Genomic DNA, 15,154 nt, shown 5'->3' on the forward strand with positions numbered 1-15,154 from the left:
TGAATGGCCACATGAATTTTAAAATCTCCAAGTATAAAAATGTTGGCAGAGTGTTGTGAGAAGGTCATGTATCTCTGAAATGAAAGCTGAGTTGGGTTTGGGGGGCCGGTAGATGAGGAGCATTGTGAGGGGGAGGCTTGTTTACATTTAAATGCTCGGCATTCAAATGAGGACAGTGTAGGCAGGAGGAGGGGGGATAGCTCCAAGTTCTGTCGGTGTATGACAGCTAGGCTGCCACCACGACCAGTGCTGTGGGCTCTCTCCAGGTAGCTGTAACCGGGGCTTCATTAAACGCTGAGTAAACCCCTGGCTGGTGCCATGTTTTGTCAGGCACATGAAGTCCCTTGTCCATGAAGTGGTCTTGTATGAAGGATGCTTTATTTGTGAGGGATTGTGTATTGAAAAGTTCTATTTTGAGTGTTGATGCTGTGGTGAATGTCTGTAGAGGTCATAGTAAACTGGAATCCACCTCACGTTTTCTGGCCTGATTGGTGTGGAGAGATCTCGCGGTGTTTCTCGTGCTGCTCAGCTGAGCGTGCAGAGATCTCGCAATGTTTCCCGTGTTGCTAGCACCGAGAGCGATAATGCTCTGATGATGCAGCAGACGTGCTACAGTGGTCCAGATGGGTGGAATGTTTGAAGCAGTTTGGCCAGACTGATGGTAAACAAACTTTCAGTGGGAATTTCTGTGGATGTAACGCGGACGGCATTGAAGTCCAAGTTCTTTGATGGCTGCAATGCACGTTAGAATGGAGCAGTTGTTGAGATTTAGCAGCTGTGGTATAGAGTACTTGAGCTTCATGCCGATCGCCAAAAGTGTTAGTCTGGAGCTAGCCATTAGCCAAACACAGAGGTGGAAGACTCTCAGGCATAGGGATAAGATGGTCCATATCATGGCAGCGGGGTGCACGAGGCATGGAGGACTGGCTGGAGGCAGCTGACAGCTAGCTACCAACTGCAGAGGTATCGTCTCGAGGCAAAACCGGACAGCTAGATGGCTGCCCCATGAGTATACCTCATAGTAGCAGCGCTGTAACGACGGAGAAATCAGGGTGTTTACCACTGACAGCGGGAGGTGACCAGCAATGTCGGAGGTGATATCAGTAGGCGAGTTAAGCCTTCAATGTCAGTCCGTGACAAAACTCTAAAAGAAATACTGTTCAGAACGAGAAAACGGCGGAGAAGTGGTGAACAATAAATGCCAGGGTCCTCTCCACTCTTCAAGTTGTCCTGTAGTGTAATCCTAGTCAACTATTGGTTGTTTCGGCTGCTGTTGTGATGTTTGCCTGGAGATGCAGAGCAGATGGTCTATGGGTCAATTATTACCAGCTCCAAATGTTCTACTCAGATTATGAGTGGAGATATTACATTTTGAATTTGCAGGTATCTACTTAATGTCATTCAGATACGAATTAGGATAATGGACTCATCTTATTCTGAAAATGAGAAACAGGGAGTTTTAGCCTTCCTGGCTGAGACTAAAAAGATTCCCAGTCCTCTATATTGCTAAGTACTGCGAACCAATCTACCAGAGCAGCCTGTTAACATAGATTGCAAATTTTACTGCAGTTATTAATGCAGGACCATAAAAGTCAGACCAGGAAAATTTGCAATGCAAGCTTACAGTACACAGCTGACCCTAAATCTAAGACCCTAATACAATCAAAGATGCTACACAGAATGAATAGTTATGTTTGTTTCTCTTCTTTGTGTAAATGCGTGTCCATTTAAGCTATTTTATCCTCTGTATGGGTTGATCCTTGGCTGATACCCTGTGTGCATCAGTGCTCTAGTCCCTCTTGACTGTCTGCTAGTTAATCCTGGAACAGTATTTGGAGGCTGAAGAGCACATACAGTGCACGGTGCCTTTTACAGAATCATGTAACCATGCTGCATACAAAACAAAGACTATCCACTCTTCACAGAACTACACAGAGGAAACACTGTCACATCTCTGAGCTCGGGCCTCCTTTTGACATTGGCCTTGGTCCTCTGGATGAAAGAGGAGAAGGACTGAATGCTGGTGGAGATGAGGGTCTCAAGTGAATTTGTGTAGCGGATGGTGTTAGGGGGAGGCTACATATGTTCCTTGGTACTACCGGGGACAGTGGATTGAACTCCCCTTCATTCAAGGCCAGGCTCAGTGCTCATAGTCTGAATAGGTTTGAAAGAGGGCTAAGAAGGGGGGGCTGGACTGACAGCTTCTCTCAGGGTGGTAAGGAGGGGAAGGAAGCTTGTTATGAGAGAGAGATGACAGTGAAGAAAGACTCGGAGAGAGTGACTCTGAGATGCTGCTTTAAACTAGCAGACTGAGGCTACCGTAGAGAGGGAGAGAGGCAATCTTCAAATAGCTGCCTCTGTGCCTGTGGGACAGTTAACTCTGGGGGGGGATCCAGAGTCTCATTAGAAAGTCAGTAGAGCTCTACTACTGTCTTTTTTTGAAAACACCGCATACGGATGACACCTTGCATGCCTGGTGGCAAGCACCGCACCCAGATATAGAGCTCAAACTCTCCACACAGCAGCTATGTCGTCCAACACAATATACATTTTTTATTCTCCTTGAGATGATGCTAATTCCCAATTCCCCCCGGGGGGATGCATTAGCACATGGATTTGCTCGTGATACTGGTTTGGACAAAAGCATCCAACAACCAGCCATTCACAAATAACCTTATTTTCCTCTTGTAATCGTTTCCCGTGTCACACATCTCCTATTTGTTCTCACACATTTTTTTCCTCCCCAGGAGCTGCACTGATGTGGTTTGCTGTGTTATCTTCATCATTGTCATCCTTGGTTACATCGCTCTGGGTACCGTGGGTGAGTTTGACACATTGCTGCTGATTACATCACACAAAGTTTCATAATGACACACACATGCACAAGCACACGCACGACAGTGGTGACATGTTCTGGTCTGGTCACGGTCTGGAAGTGTGAGTTGCTGACTTATCCTGTTCTGCCAGGTCGTACAAGGGAAAGGTGAAAAGTATCAGACATTTGACAAAATCTGTATTTTACCACAAACAAAATGGACCCGCTCCTCTCCACAGGATGCACCGACACTTCTGGAGATAACAAGCTGTTTTCTTTGTTTGTTTGTTTTTGTTTGACTTATTCATAATTTCACAAAATGTCTGATTTGTTTAAAAGTGAGGGGGAGTGGAGCCCAGAGGCTTTTCTTTTAATAAGTGGGAGTCTCACCACAACATTGAGCTTGTATGGCTCACTCTGGTTGAGGTGATTGTGTAAGCAGAGCTGTTTGACGTCCCTGTTGAGTTTTTGACTGGATGACCAGTGATTCCCCTCTGGCTCTCGTTTCATTCAAATTGTCTTGAAGCTGGTTAGTTCACTCGAGTGTGACAGAGTCCATGTCGTCTTTATCCTTTTCTCTTCATCCACTCTTCCTTCAAGTTCTCCCATTATAATTTGCCTTCTTTTCTCTCTTTCTACTTTTATTCCTCTCTCTCGTTTTTTTTCCGTCCACTTTTCTTTACCCCCTCTCTCATACAAAAGCATATACTGTTTTATCCAGCACACCTGGCCGCGCATTTCTTTGCTCCCTCTTTCAAAAACATGTATGATAAACATCACATATTAGGGGGAAATTAATTCTTTCACCAAAGTGCCATCCCAGCTCATTGTCAGTGGAGTCACGTCTCAATCTGGGCATGGGAAGGACTTACTGTTTCCCAATCATTTAAAAAGAGCAGGAGGCATGACAATGGATGTGACTTCAAATAGACAGTGACACGTCTGCATTCAGCTGAAGAACATGGTGTTCTTTCTGCATCATTTTTCAGTTTCGTCATCCTTGTTGTGTCAAAAAATTGTAGGCCACTTTTGTCGTGCTGTCTCACATTCAGCTCGATCCTTCATTAACCGGCAAGGTGAAACACCTTAACACTGTGTTTTTCAGGTTGGGCAAACAAATGAAACACGAATTGCTTAGTAAATTGAATTACAGGGTTAATGCTACTCTTATCTAGAGAAAAACAACAAAGCAAATTAAACTAGATTGATTTTTTTGTGTGTGTGGACGTTTCTTTTTAATTGATATGCATACATGCAGTACTTCAAATATATGCCCATTGTTGTCTTGTTAATTGCATTTTTTATCCTTTTGTTAGGATGCAGAGAGACTCACATGGCCTTGGCCTGATACACTCATACAACTGAGAAATCCTATTGTTTATACGGGACACTCTTTGATCCAGCTGCACTTAAATGATAATGCAATGTTTGTCCTTAGGCAGCTGATCATTTTCTCTGTTACATGAACAACTAGACAAGGTCTCTGATTTGCACACTCCAAGGCTGATAGCATGTGTCATTCAGGACCCGCAGAGAGTTGGGGTTAAGGAGGGAAACGTGTTGAACAGTGGCCTTGTGTACTCCGTAGGGAGAGCAAGGCACTGACAGTTTCAGGAGTGTGTGTCTAGTGTGGCTACATATGTTAAAATCTGTTAAGTTCAAACCAAAAAACACCGTTGTGGTATGTTTTCAGCCTGGATCCATGGCGACCCCAGGAAGGTCGTGTATCCAACCGACAGCCACGGCCAATTCTGTGGCCAGCAGAACACCCCCAATGCGTGAGTTAAAAAAATCTTTCTTAAAGAATTGTACACTGGAATAATTATGTTCCTCGATTTGTCAGCTTTCCGTTGTTATCTTTACACTCCTAAAAACGCTTTGACCACAATACATGGAGATGTTTTGTGATTAATTATAGCAGCCTGTACTGCACAGTACACTCACTCTCTCTCTGAGTGTGTGGGTGTGTGTGTGCTTAAATGCTTGCTGATAAAAACCTTGCACAGTAATGGACTTATTTTTCAGTCTTTTCCTTCTAATTGGGCCAGTCTCGTTGTCCTCATCATTTGTCTCCACAGAAACAAAGCCATATTGTTCTACTTCAACATGTTGAAATGTGCCAATCCTACAGTTTTAATTAACCTCCAGTGCCCTACAACCCAGGTAGGAGTCTGAATGAAGCCGCTTCGAGCAGCACATTTTTACACTGCGTTATGTTCCTTTCCCACTTTTCGGTCATGCTTGATTATGCAAGATTGATGGGCGTTCTCATTAAGAGGTTGTGTTGCCTCCTGCAGCTCTGTGTCTCCAAGTGCCCTGACAGATTTGCCACTCTCCTGGATGCGTTGGATACCAACAACTGGGAATATTACAAGCAGTTCTGCAAACCAGGCTTTGAGATTGGCAGTAAGGTGAGAGCCAGTGGTTTTTTTTTTGCAAACTAAAGATGAAAGTTTATTGAACCCCTTTTGTGGATGGAACTCTCACTTGCTAATGTTTTGGAGACCAGGGGCCTCTTTACAGAAGTTCCTTAGTCTAAAATCCAATTATTTCAGTTTAGGATGACATTTAGGATTTTTGGTATATGGTACAGAAACACGTTTCCTAACTGCATCCTCTCTTATCTTTAGATGGGAATTTAGCTATTACAGAGCCATCCTAACTGAAGAATGTCCTTCAAAAGTTAGTAAAAGCAGCACTATGGTTGTTAGGTCTGTATCGAAATTACAATGAAGAAGGGGAACGACACGATTAATGACTCACACTAGTCGCTAAAATTAGGCTATCAAGCTACATAGATAGCCAGCGACAAGTGATTTTTCCATAATGAGGCCTCAGGTCATTTATTTGGCTCCTAAGTTCCAGTTCCAGTACTTGTCCCCAGAATTTTTATTCAGTCAGGGAGGGCTACTATAGGGTCAAATTTACGAGAGTTTAGACCTTTCTTCTTCTGTTGTAGACATCCTCAGATTCCACCAGTTTGATCCGTATAGTCATTATAATGGAGAGCTCATTAGAACGCGCTTTGAGAGACAGGCGGAAATGAGCTAGCAACCACTGATGCACATCGCTGCTCTGTTCTGTCGGCTGGCAGCAGTTCGGTGACAGTGACGTTGGCGTGATGGCGTGTAAGAACCACAGAGTGAGGTGGTGTGTGGGAGGACCTAACAGCTCAGTCATACCGTTTGAGCTGAATCATTGATTTCCAACATCATCTCAACTATGACAGGATTCAGTCTAGCTCTGTCACATCTGACTCCTCGGCCTTGTTCAGGAATAATGATTATTAATGATTAATAATACCAATGCTATAATAACTGAAAATAAAACGTTGCTGACATAAAATCTGAAAGTGAGATGTTTGTTCTGAAAATGACTTTTATTTTTGTAAAATGTACTAATGTTATGCATGTGACTTATGATAATTATTTGGTTCATAAGACTAAATTGTGAAATCCAAAATGTAATAAAAGAAAAAACTGACTCATTGTTAAGTCTAAATTAAAATCATTGTTTTCCTGAACATGAGTTATGAACGGCAGCAAGGCACACAAGGTTTTACATAAATACAGAAACCTACACGACAGGAAAGATCAGTTGTATTGAAAAGGCCCTCCACTTTGTCTTTAACCGTGAACAATACTGTGTCAAATGAATGATTAGTAATAAATATCTTGTTTTCAATTGTTTGAATCATCGTCTCCTTTATTTCGCTTTCAGTCAGTTGCAGAAGTCATACGAGATGAAGACTGCCCATCTATGATCGTGCCAAGCAGACCTTGTAAGTGAACTCTAAACACATAACCCACAATAGCTCATTGTTTTTTTGCCGAGCCACATAAGACAAATAAATTATCAAAAATGTGTTTCAGTCCTCCAGCGGTGCTTCCCAGATTTCATAACAAGAAATGGAATTTTAACTGTAGCCAATGAGACCATCTTCAAAGACGGCGACAATAACAAGAGAAGTGTCAGCGACCTCAAAGATGCTGCCAAGTAAGATCTGCTTCCCTGAAACATGAATCTTAGTCCTTCAAGTACAAGTATAAAAGTTACAAACGTTAGATGGAGAATTGACATTCTTGCTGTAGTAAAAAATAATGCATAAATACTTTACCCTGTAACATGTTTTAAAACTGTTATACTGTCAATAGGGCTGCCAGCCTTGTACCCAGAGAGTTGTGGACAGATATTATGGGGTAGGACAATTGGGCATGTCACTGATGCCCAGGAATGTGTCCAACCACATTCAGAGTCATTTGCATGTTTATTGCCTGAAAATGCTGCTTGCCCGCAAAAGTTCAAGAGTAGAACTTCAGGGGAACCTACAAGCTTACATCGGCTGCTTTGTTTAATCTGCGCTATCAACATGTTAATGGGCTGAGATAGCAAACTTTGGGCAAGCAGAGCAATCATGTATTTGAACCAGTGAGCTGAAATTTTAAACATACATGATTCTGTGTTTGCTGTGATGAATCACCTGGAAATATAATGTACTTTAATGCTTTTCTTTTTGTAGCCAAGTAACTGCCCTGCAGCACGGAGTGGAAAGGTCTCAAACATGATTCATTTCAGCCTTTTAACTTTGCCTCCACTGTAGCCAGTAGCTTTGTGTAGACTAATCCTCCCACTCGTGCTCTTCAGCATGAAGGATCTGTTCCTGTATCCCTCCACCTGCATCGGTGGACAGGAATTAGGACAGATTAATACACATTGTTTGTGGCAGACATATCTACCTCAAAACATCAAGTCACCTACTACTTCATGTGTCAACTAAAATAGAGAGTGATATGGGGCCCCCTGGTGGTCATTATGTTTGCTCCCTTGATGTAGATGTGAATTTTGTATCTAGTTTACATAACAGTGCTGGATACGATCCAAACTTTGGTCTATGGAGAAGCCCTTTAGGGAGTTGAATTATAGCTCTTCATCATAAGGTTGATTTTAAAACGGCTTTCATTGTTCTGTTTGTCCCGTAGCCTCTTTCCCTCCCCTGTCTGGGCTTTAGAGATTTATCTGAGTCATAGGGCAGTGCGTCTGCGGTCGAACTTGCAGTGGTCATGTTCTGACATTGCTACCAGTTTTAATTTTTAAGCTTTTTACTGTAGTGAGAAGCTGAACTTTAGCTATCCTGTGCCATTTAATGGGACTTCACATTAATATTTAATTCATACCATGCAAGTTAATAGTTTGTGATGTGGAAATCTCCACATCACAGTATTTTTCGGATTTCTGTTACAAGAGTTCTTTAAATACAAGAAATTGTCTGGAAGCCGTGGTTGTTATCCATAATTTAATAAAATATTTTTAACATTTACATCAGAGTACCTTGGATTTTTCTGTAAGCCAATACCATGGACAGTCATTGTTATGTTATTTTTGACTAGACTACAAATATGTTTGGTTTTATGCTGACTCATTTGTCTTTGATTGAGGGGTTGTCTTTGTCCAGCACCAGAGAAAGGTTACGTTAAGATTTTAAGTTTCATTTTGAGGCTGAAACCACGATTTTTAGATAAAGATGAATTCCGGTGACAAGTCAAGCATAATCAGTACAATTTATATTCATTCTTTTATGTTGAGTATTTGAAGCACTTATTTTGTTTTCATTGGTTATCAAACACGTGCCTGTACCATGAACAGAAGTGAATGGGTTCTTGACACATCATTTTAGTATGTTCTGTTCCACTAGGTGCTCCATTCAGTAACATGCTGCTATACCATTTACTACCATACTGAAGAAATTATTGCTCAATAGTGCTTCTGCAACACTAATGCTGTTTTGTGGCTTTTGATATGAAATGTTTTTTCCAGACTGTCATAACCTGATAAGAAGGTCTTAAAATTGAGAATATCAAAAGCAAATTGAAACTGTATTTATTTTTGCTTCATAGTCAGAGCATTAACATTAAATAAAGTGTCAGTGTTTCTGTGAAACTCTTCTAAGTAAACAATTAGACGCAGTAACACAAACCTGCCTCCACCCCTGTCTGTGTCTTTATATATAAGTTCGTTTTTGTCACCTCTTCTCTCTCCCGCTTCTTCCATCTCACCATGTCACCATTTTGTCACAGAGGTATTGCCAATCTGCTGAATGCAAAAGAAGTTGGCATGAAGATCTTTGAAGATTATGCAAATTCCTGGGACTGGATCCTCATGTAAGAACGACTGTGGCTTTTCATGTTTTCACTTCTCTTTATGGCTCATGTTGCCTACTGGACTACCTGCTTAAAGTCCCACATTGGTGGAATTTACTGTATTCAAATAGCACCTGATGTGTTCCTGATCACAGAACGTCTTACTAAATTAATTTCTTTACAAATACGAGTCAGTTGCCAGTGTGTATGTGTGTTGTTGCAGTGGTCTGGTGATAACCATGGTGGTCAGTCTGCTCTTCATCCTGCTGCTGCGCTACACTGCTGGCGTGCTCCTGTGGCTCATCATCATTGGTGTCATCTCTGTGGTCGGCTACGGTGAGCATGCAGTGTACACATTTGCCACATCACCAGAGATGTTGCCGACATGTTTTACATTTGACCTATCTTCCTGCGAGCAATTCTGTTGTCATCGCAAACTGTAGCGGATTTAGATTTGTCTTACATTTTGCTGCATCCTTCCCTGGCTTCCATTCTTTCTCTCTGTGTTTCCCAGGTATCTTTCACTGCTACTGGGAGTACAGTTCTCTGAGCGGGAAGCCAGGCGCCAACGCCACCATTTCTAATATCGGTTTCCACACAGACTTCAGCATTTACCTTGAGCTCAGCCAAACGTGGCTCATCTTCAGTGCGTTGTCCTCCTCTACCATACCTTTAAATGCTGAAGTGACATCTTAAAACATATTTGTTTTATGAGCATTGACTAATAATTAAACATCTGATTTGTTTTCAGTGATCTCACTTTCTGTGATTGAGGCCATCATTGTGATCATTCTGATATTTCTGAGGATGAGGCTGCGCATCGCTGTTGCATTACTGAAGGAGGGAAGCAAGTGAGTATGGGTAAAAGCTCTGTTGACTCTTGTTAAACTTAATGCTTCGGTAGATGACAATGGAGAAATCATCAGTTAGATTTGGAAAATAACCTGAAAAAATCCCACCCCCTCCCTCCAAAGCCACCAAAAAATATTTTCATAAGCAGTGAGTGCACGGGCAGAGTGCACGCAGGTAGGCAGGTAGGCAGGTAGGCCAGCCAGTCAATCACTTCATTCGGACTGAGTTTACTTGAGAGCATTTGATTTATTGATTGCTGTCGGGAGTAAAGAGAATTTCAACAAATATAACAAATAATGCTTCTGAAATAAATTGCCTACCCCAGCGTATAATAATGTGTTTGACTTTTATTTCACTCATACAACACACAATTCAACAAGATCTTTTATCTTTCTTGTTTCTAGGGCCATCAGCTACATCATGTCCACTCTCTTCTTCCCTATCATCACCTTTTTCCTTCTGGCCATCTGCCTCGCTTACTGGGCCGTCACAGCGGTGTATCCTTTGAACTGCTGGTACGCCGATGAACTCTTTTATCCATAGAAGTAGAGGAATTCTGCGGCCATTCATGCAGCCTGTGGTAGTTCATGTCATATATAAAGATCATATGTAAATACCTCTCATTAAACAAATCATGCAGTACTGGAGTTAATATAGAAAATGAACAGTGCTTCTTTCACTTGGTGTTTTAGGTTTTTTAAAAAGCAAGAGCAAAATGGAAACAAGCTAGTGCTCATGGGTCCTAAATCATAGACCTAGCATTGTAATGGCTGGATGCGTGAGATGACTTCTTTTGTAAGTAGCATGTATCTAATGTATTAAAATAAAACTGAATATATTTTATCAGTAAACGGTGATTGTTTCATCCATAACTAGTTTGCCCTCAGCTTCTTAGCATCTTCTGGTAACGCGGTCTACAAGGTCACACCTACTGACGATAAATGCATGTATGCCAACCTCACATGCAATCCACAGGTTAGTCACGCTGCTCTCTTAACACAATCAGGTGCATTTGCTGGAGAAATTCTGTATGTCTGGAATTTGTGGGTTTATTTTGCTGTTTCCTTCTAAAAAACAAAATACCAGTGTCTCTGATTCTTTGTGATTTCTCTGCCACTCTGCTCTGTGAAATATTTCTTCCATCAGTCTTTCATCACTCTCACAACTGTAATCAATCAAAAGTAAGAATGAAAGAGCTTCTGGTTGCCTACACGTAAAATCTAGTAGCTGGCAGTGAGTTCTGTGTGAGAATCATTTTGAATCATTTATCAGCCTGCCTGCCCCCACCCCCACCTCCCCACCATTGTTTTCTGTGTAGTTTTCCTTGTGATGAATTTAGTGTAATGCAAATCTTACATCACATTACTCTTGTCTGAATATCCAAATCTGTTGCTTTCTTTCAGACCTTCCATCAGACCAATATCACCACAGTGTGCCCCGGGTCACAATGCCTGTTTGCCTTCTATGGTGGGGAGAGCGCATACCACCGCTATATCTTAGTCCTCCATCTGTGTAACGTGTTCGTGTTCCTCTGGCTGGTCAACTTTACCGTGGCGCTGGGCCAATGCACCCTGGCCGGGGCCTTTGCGTCCTACTACTGGGCCCTGAAGAAGCCAAACGACATCCCTGTCTGCCCCCTGTACTCCTCTTTTAGCAGAGCTATACGGTAGGGAGCTGCACTGAAAGAGATGTTACGTTTTACAAAATACTAGAGTTCTATGTTGAGTTGCCTATTTGTCTGAGAAATAACAGAACAAAAAGAAGATTCCCCAATACTAGCATTTTTTTAATCTACTGAGACTGCTACTCAAATGGTCAAATGTCTGTTATTCCATTTGGTCTGTTGTGTCACAGTTACCACACAGGTTCTCTTGCCTTTGGTTCTCTGATCCTTGCTGTGGTGCAGATGGTCCGAATTGTTCTCGAGTACCTGCATCACAAACTGAAAGGTACGCCGTTGCTAACTAAAAAGCACACGTTCCCACTCTCGCACAATTTAATGATTGTTTCAGATGGGGATGTTGGTGATTGATGATGTTTTCCCAGGTTCTCAGAATGTATGCGCTCGATTCCTGCTTTGCTGCCTCAAATGCTGCTTCTGGTGCCTGGAACATTTCATCAAGTTTATAAACAGAAATGCATACATTATGGTGAGTTAAGAAACATCTGCTCTGCTAGTAGTTTGGACTGATTTATTGTATCTGTTAGCAGTTCAGCTGTTGGCTTGTACCTCAGTGCCTAATTACCCTCTAGCAAGCACTCTGTACTTCTTTCTCACAACAGATAGCAATATATGGGAAGAACTTCTGCACGTCCTCCAAGGATGCTTTCTTCCTGTTGATGAGGAATGTTCTTCGGTAAGAACTTAACTTATAGGTCTGTGTCAGTTCCACGCACCTAAAAGGCGTCAGCTGATACACACTGTCATTGTTGCTTTGCATACCATAAAGTAAGACTGGGTATCATTTAAACATTTACAATAACCAAAATCAGTACCCTTGAAGTGATACTGATACCTATAGAGTACTTCATTCGATACCTTTCGTAAAATGCCACCTGTTAAGCCATAGTATTGATTGATCTTTATTTGTATTGTTGTTATGGTCAAGCAATGTGATCTACGTTCTTTTCTTTTTAATTGTTTGAAATAACTGTTATATTAAAATCTAAAAATTAAAATTATTGGAAAATTGTATCAGATCGCTCCTCATCCTCTTCCACACGTTTTGTATCATCAAAAGAAGAACGACAGTTTTTTTGTTGTTTTGTTTGTTTGTTTGTTTGTCTTTTGTTTTGTCGACCACACCGACTACGTCTGACATAAGCATCCGGAGGCTCCCTGAGTAAAATCGGCTGATGATTGATTGATTGAATTGATATGATAGAACGTAGTGATCGATCAGTGACAAGTAATGTGAATTGCAAATAAAAATGTACAGAGGAGTGTTAAAGGATATCAGAAGATGAAAGAAATGCAAAGCCAAGCTTGTGGTGAGAAACTTACAACAATGACGAACAAACCTGGGACCTCAGCTGATGCTGAGGCTTACTGGCTCCATGCAGGCACAAAAAATCTGGTTACAAAAAGTATTAATTGCAGTACTTGTTTGACTAGGCATGTTTCGATACTACTTGGTAATGGGCTATTTCGGTCAGTACCTTAAAGGTTTCTAGTACCGACACCAAGCCCTACCATAAAGTTACATTTTTCTGTTTTAATGGGTAAAATTAGTTTTTTCTACTCAGTTTACATGCCTGGCTAACAAAAATAAAAGATGTTTAGATTTTGGCTCAAACATAATTTAGGTAAGTCAATGAAATAATCAAGAAATGAGTGTTTCAAGCAGTTGCACATTTTTCCTTATTATCATGTATTTAATGGTGTGTGTGTGTGTGTGTACTTCCATAGATCTCTGTTGAGCCTGTTTCGCTGCGCATGACATTTCCTTATTAATTCTCTGTTGTCTGTGTTTCTTCTCCATTCTGGCTTTTCTCTGCCTCCTGTGTAGTGTGGCTGTCCTGGACAAGGTGACAGACTTTCTGCTCTTCTTGGGAAAACTGCTTATTTCAGGAAGTGTCGGTGAGTGTCACGTCATCCGCAGCCTGTGAGGTGTCATAAACAGCAGCATAGACGGTTTGCAGAAGAGACTGGCTGAGACATCCTCCTGAATATTAAGAGGAATGATGAATCCTCTCACTCCCAGCTATTTTTGCCATGCACATACGCAGTTTGCATCATTATAAGTTGAAATTTACTGTTGCACACGCTGCCTGCCGGCCTTTGAAAAGAACAAAAATCTCTTACATTCAATTTTAGGAGTCACTGAATCCTAGTAGTTACACTTGCAAATCCCTGTAGAAAAAAATATTGTGCTACTTATCCTTAGGTTTCACTGATGTGGAAATGTGTGTACAAGTATGTATGTTTGTAGCCTTTCAGGAGCACCTGTTCAAAAAGCATTTAGCTGCTTTTTGACTGAAACCATCCTGGTTAATTTTTTTAAAAAAAATCACTTAAATGTATTTATATTTGTTTATAAATGAACCTTTTAATGGTTTGAAATGAAGAAATTAGAGATGCCATGTTTGTCATTATATTGATTGCTCTGTCAGGTGATGCTGTTTATCACACAAACCAATAATTTCTCACTCTTTCTGATACTTTTTAAAACATTATAGAATAAAATGTTTAGGGAATTAATTTCGATCTCCTGATAGACACATTTTAATGTATACAGTTTGAGTATGGTGTTTGAATGTTTCTGATGACATGCAGGTAAATAGAGTTGCATTTCTGTTCCTGTGGCTGTAGTGGGTGATTTCCAGTCAAGGTACCCACATCTTTGTTTTCAATCTCAGCTTGTTATTTAGTTTCTTTTTTTATGTTTTCCAGGTGTTCTTGCATTTTTCTTCTTTGCACGTAAAATACCGGCCATTCAAGCGGAGGTGCCGTCCTTAAATTACTACTGGGTCCCCCTTCTGGTAAGGAATTAAAATGTGGGCTATTTAATGAGCTCCAGCAGCAACTACTGGGACTGAATCAGCAGGTTGAGACATGTTTGCATTCTGACTTGACACAAAAGGTGCATTATTCAAAACCTTCCTGCTGGGAAAGTTGTAAAATCATTCGCCATTATCCATTGTATGTCTCACTCAGTAAATTTAAGTTAAGTCCTCCTGTAATTGCGTTTTGTTAAAATAACTCTAGAGAAAGAGGGAAAATGCAGCTGGAGCGTTAGTTTGGCAAATATATGCCAACATAACTTATAATGAAAGTTCACTTTTCTCACGGAATATACCAATAAAATATTTTATATAGCTTAAACTTATTATGCCTTTATGTTTTCACATTTTTGCAAAGGATGGCACTGATGGAGTTTAATCATTTAACTGCATTTAACACCATTTTATTATTCAGATCAGATTGCAGTGCCGCTCAAGCTATATAGTTTGGTTGGTTCATGTTATTCTTGATGTTTTTGGTGTTTAATGGAACGCAGATTTCCATCAACATGCAAGACACGTCGCAGGATAAATGTTGACTGTGACCTGTTGATTCTTTCAGACGGTGGTATTGGGATCCTACATGATTGCACATGGCTTTTTTAACGTCTATGCCGTGTGTGTAGACACGTTGTTCCTGTGCTTTTGTAAGTATGCTGGTTGTTTGAGTACTTCACACGACACTGTGAGAATATGACTACTTGTACCGAGCACTGCTATGAAGGTTAAAGTTCAAATGTCATGTGGCCCGTCAGCAGATGAATGTAACTCTTTCCCTCTTTTAAAACTGGCTCTAAGCTGATTCCTGCTCATTCAGCTCTCTTTTATTCCTGCATGATCCTTTTTG

General features: G+C 41.0%; 2 protein-coding genes across 6 annotated transcripts in view; one reads left to right on the plus strand and one right to left on the minus strand.

The window, feature by feature from the left end:
- The window catches only part of lpxn (leupaxin), a 665,334-nt gene that overhangs the window by 346,212 nt on the left and 303,968 nt on the right, over positions 1-15,154 (minus strand). The gene's annotated exons all lie outside the window — the stretch shown is intronic.
- The window catches only part of slc44a5b (solute carrier family 44 member 5b), a 58,021-nt gene that overhangs the window by 26,306 nt on the left and 16,561 nt on the right, over positions 1-15,154 (plus strand). For all 5 annotated transcript variants that reach the window (XR_006825051.1, XR_006825052.1, XM_046049060.1 and 2 more), the window contains 19 exons: positions 2,748-2,821; positions 4,509-4,593; positions 4,894-4,978; positions 5,113-5,226; positions 6,536-6,596; positions 6,688-6,811; positions 8,890-8,973; positions 9,176-9,288; positions 9,467-9,598; positions 9,704-9,803; positions 10,209-10,301; positions 10,692-10,779; positions 11,208-11,470; positions 11,659-11,753; positions 11,851-11,954; positions 12,088-12,161; positions 13,314-13,384; positions 14,198-14,286; positions 14,870-14,954. Coding sequence is in view for 3 of the 5 variants with exons in the window: in XM_046049060.1 (XP_045905016.1) it covers positions 2,748-2,821; positions 4,509-4,593; positions 4,894-4,978; positions 5,113-5,226; positions 6,536-6,596; positions 6,688-6,811; positions 8,890-8,973; positions 9,176-9,288; positions 9,467-9,598; positions 9,704-9,803; positions 10,209-10,301; positions 10,692-10,779; positions 11,208-11,470; positions 11,659-11,753; positions 11,851-11,954; positions 12,088-12,161; positions 13,314-13,384; positions 14,198-14,286; positions 14,870-14,954 (1,934 nt within the window). In the remaining 2 variants the exon portion in view is untranslated. The remainder of the gene's footprint in view (positions 1-2,747; positions 2,822-4,508; positions 4,594-4,893; positions 4,979-5,112; positions 5,227-6,535; positions 6,597-6,687; positions 6,812-8,889; positions 8,974-9,175; positions 9,289-9,466; positions 9,599-9,703; positions 9,804-10,208; positions 10,302-10,691; positions 10,780-11,207; positions 11,471-11,658; positions 11,754-11,850; positions 11,955-12,087; positions 12,162-13,313; positions 13,385-14,197; positions 14,287-14,869; positions 14,955-15,154) is intronic.

Source organism: Micropterus dolomieu, linkage group LG05, assembly GCF_021292245.1.
Source record: "Micropterus dolomieu isolate WLL.071019.BEF.003 ecotype Adirondacks linkage group LG05, ASM2129224v1, whole genome shotgun sequence".
In the NCBI taxonomy this organism is placed as follows: Eukaryota; Metazoa; Chordata; class Actinopteri; order Centrarchiformes; family Centrarchidae; genus Micropterus; species Micropterus dolomieu.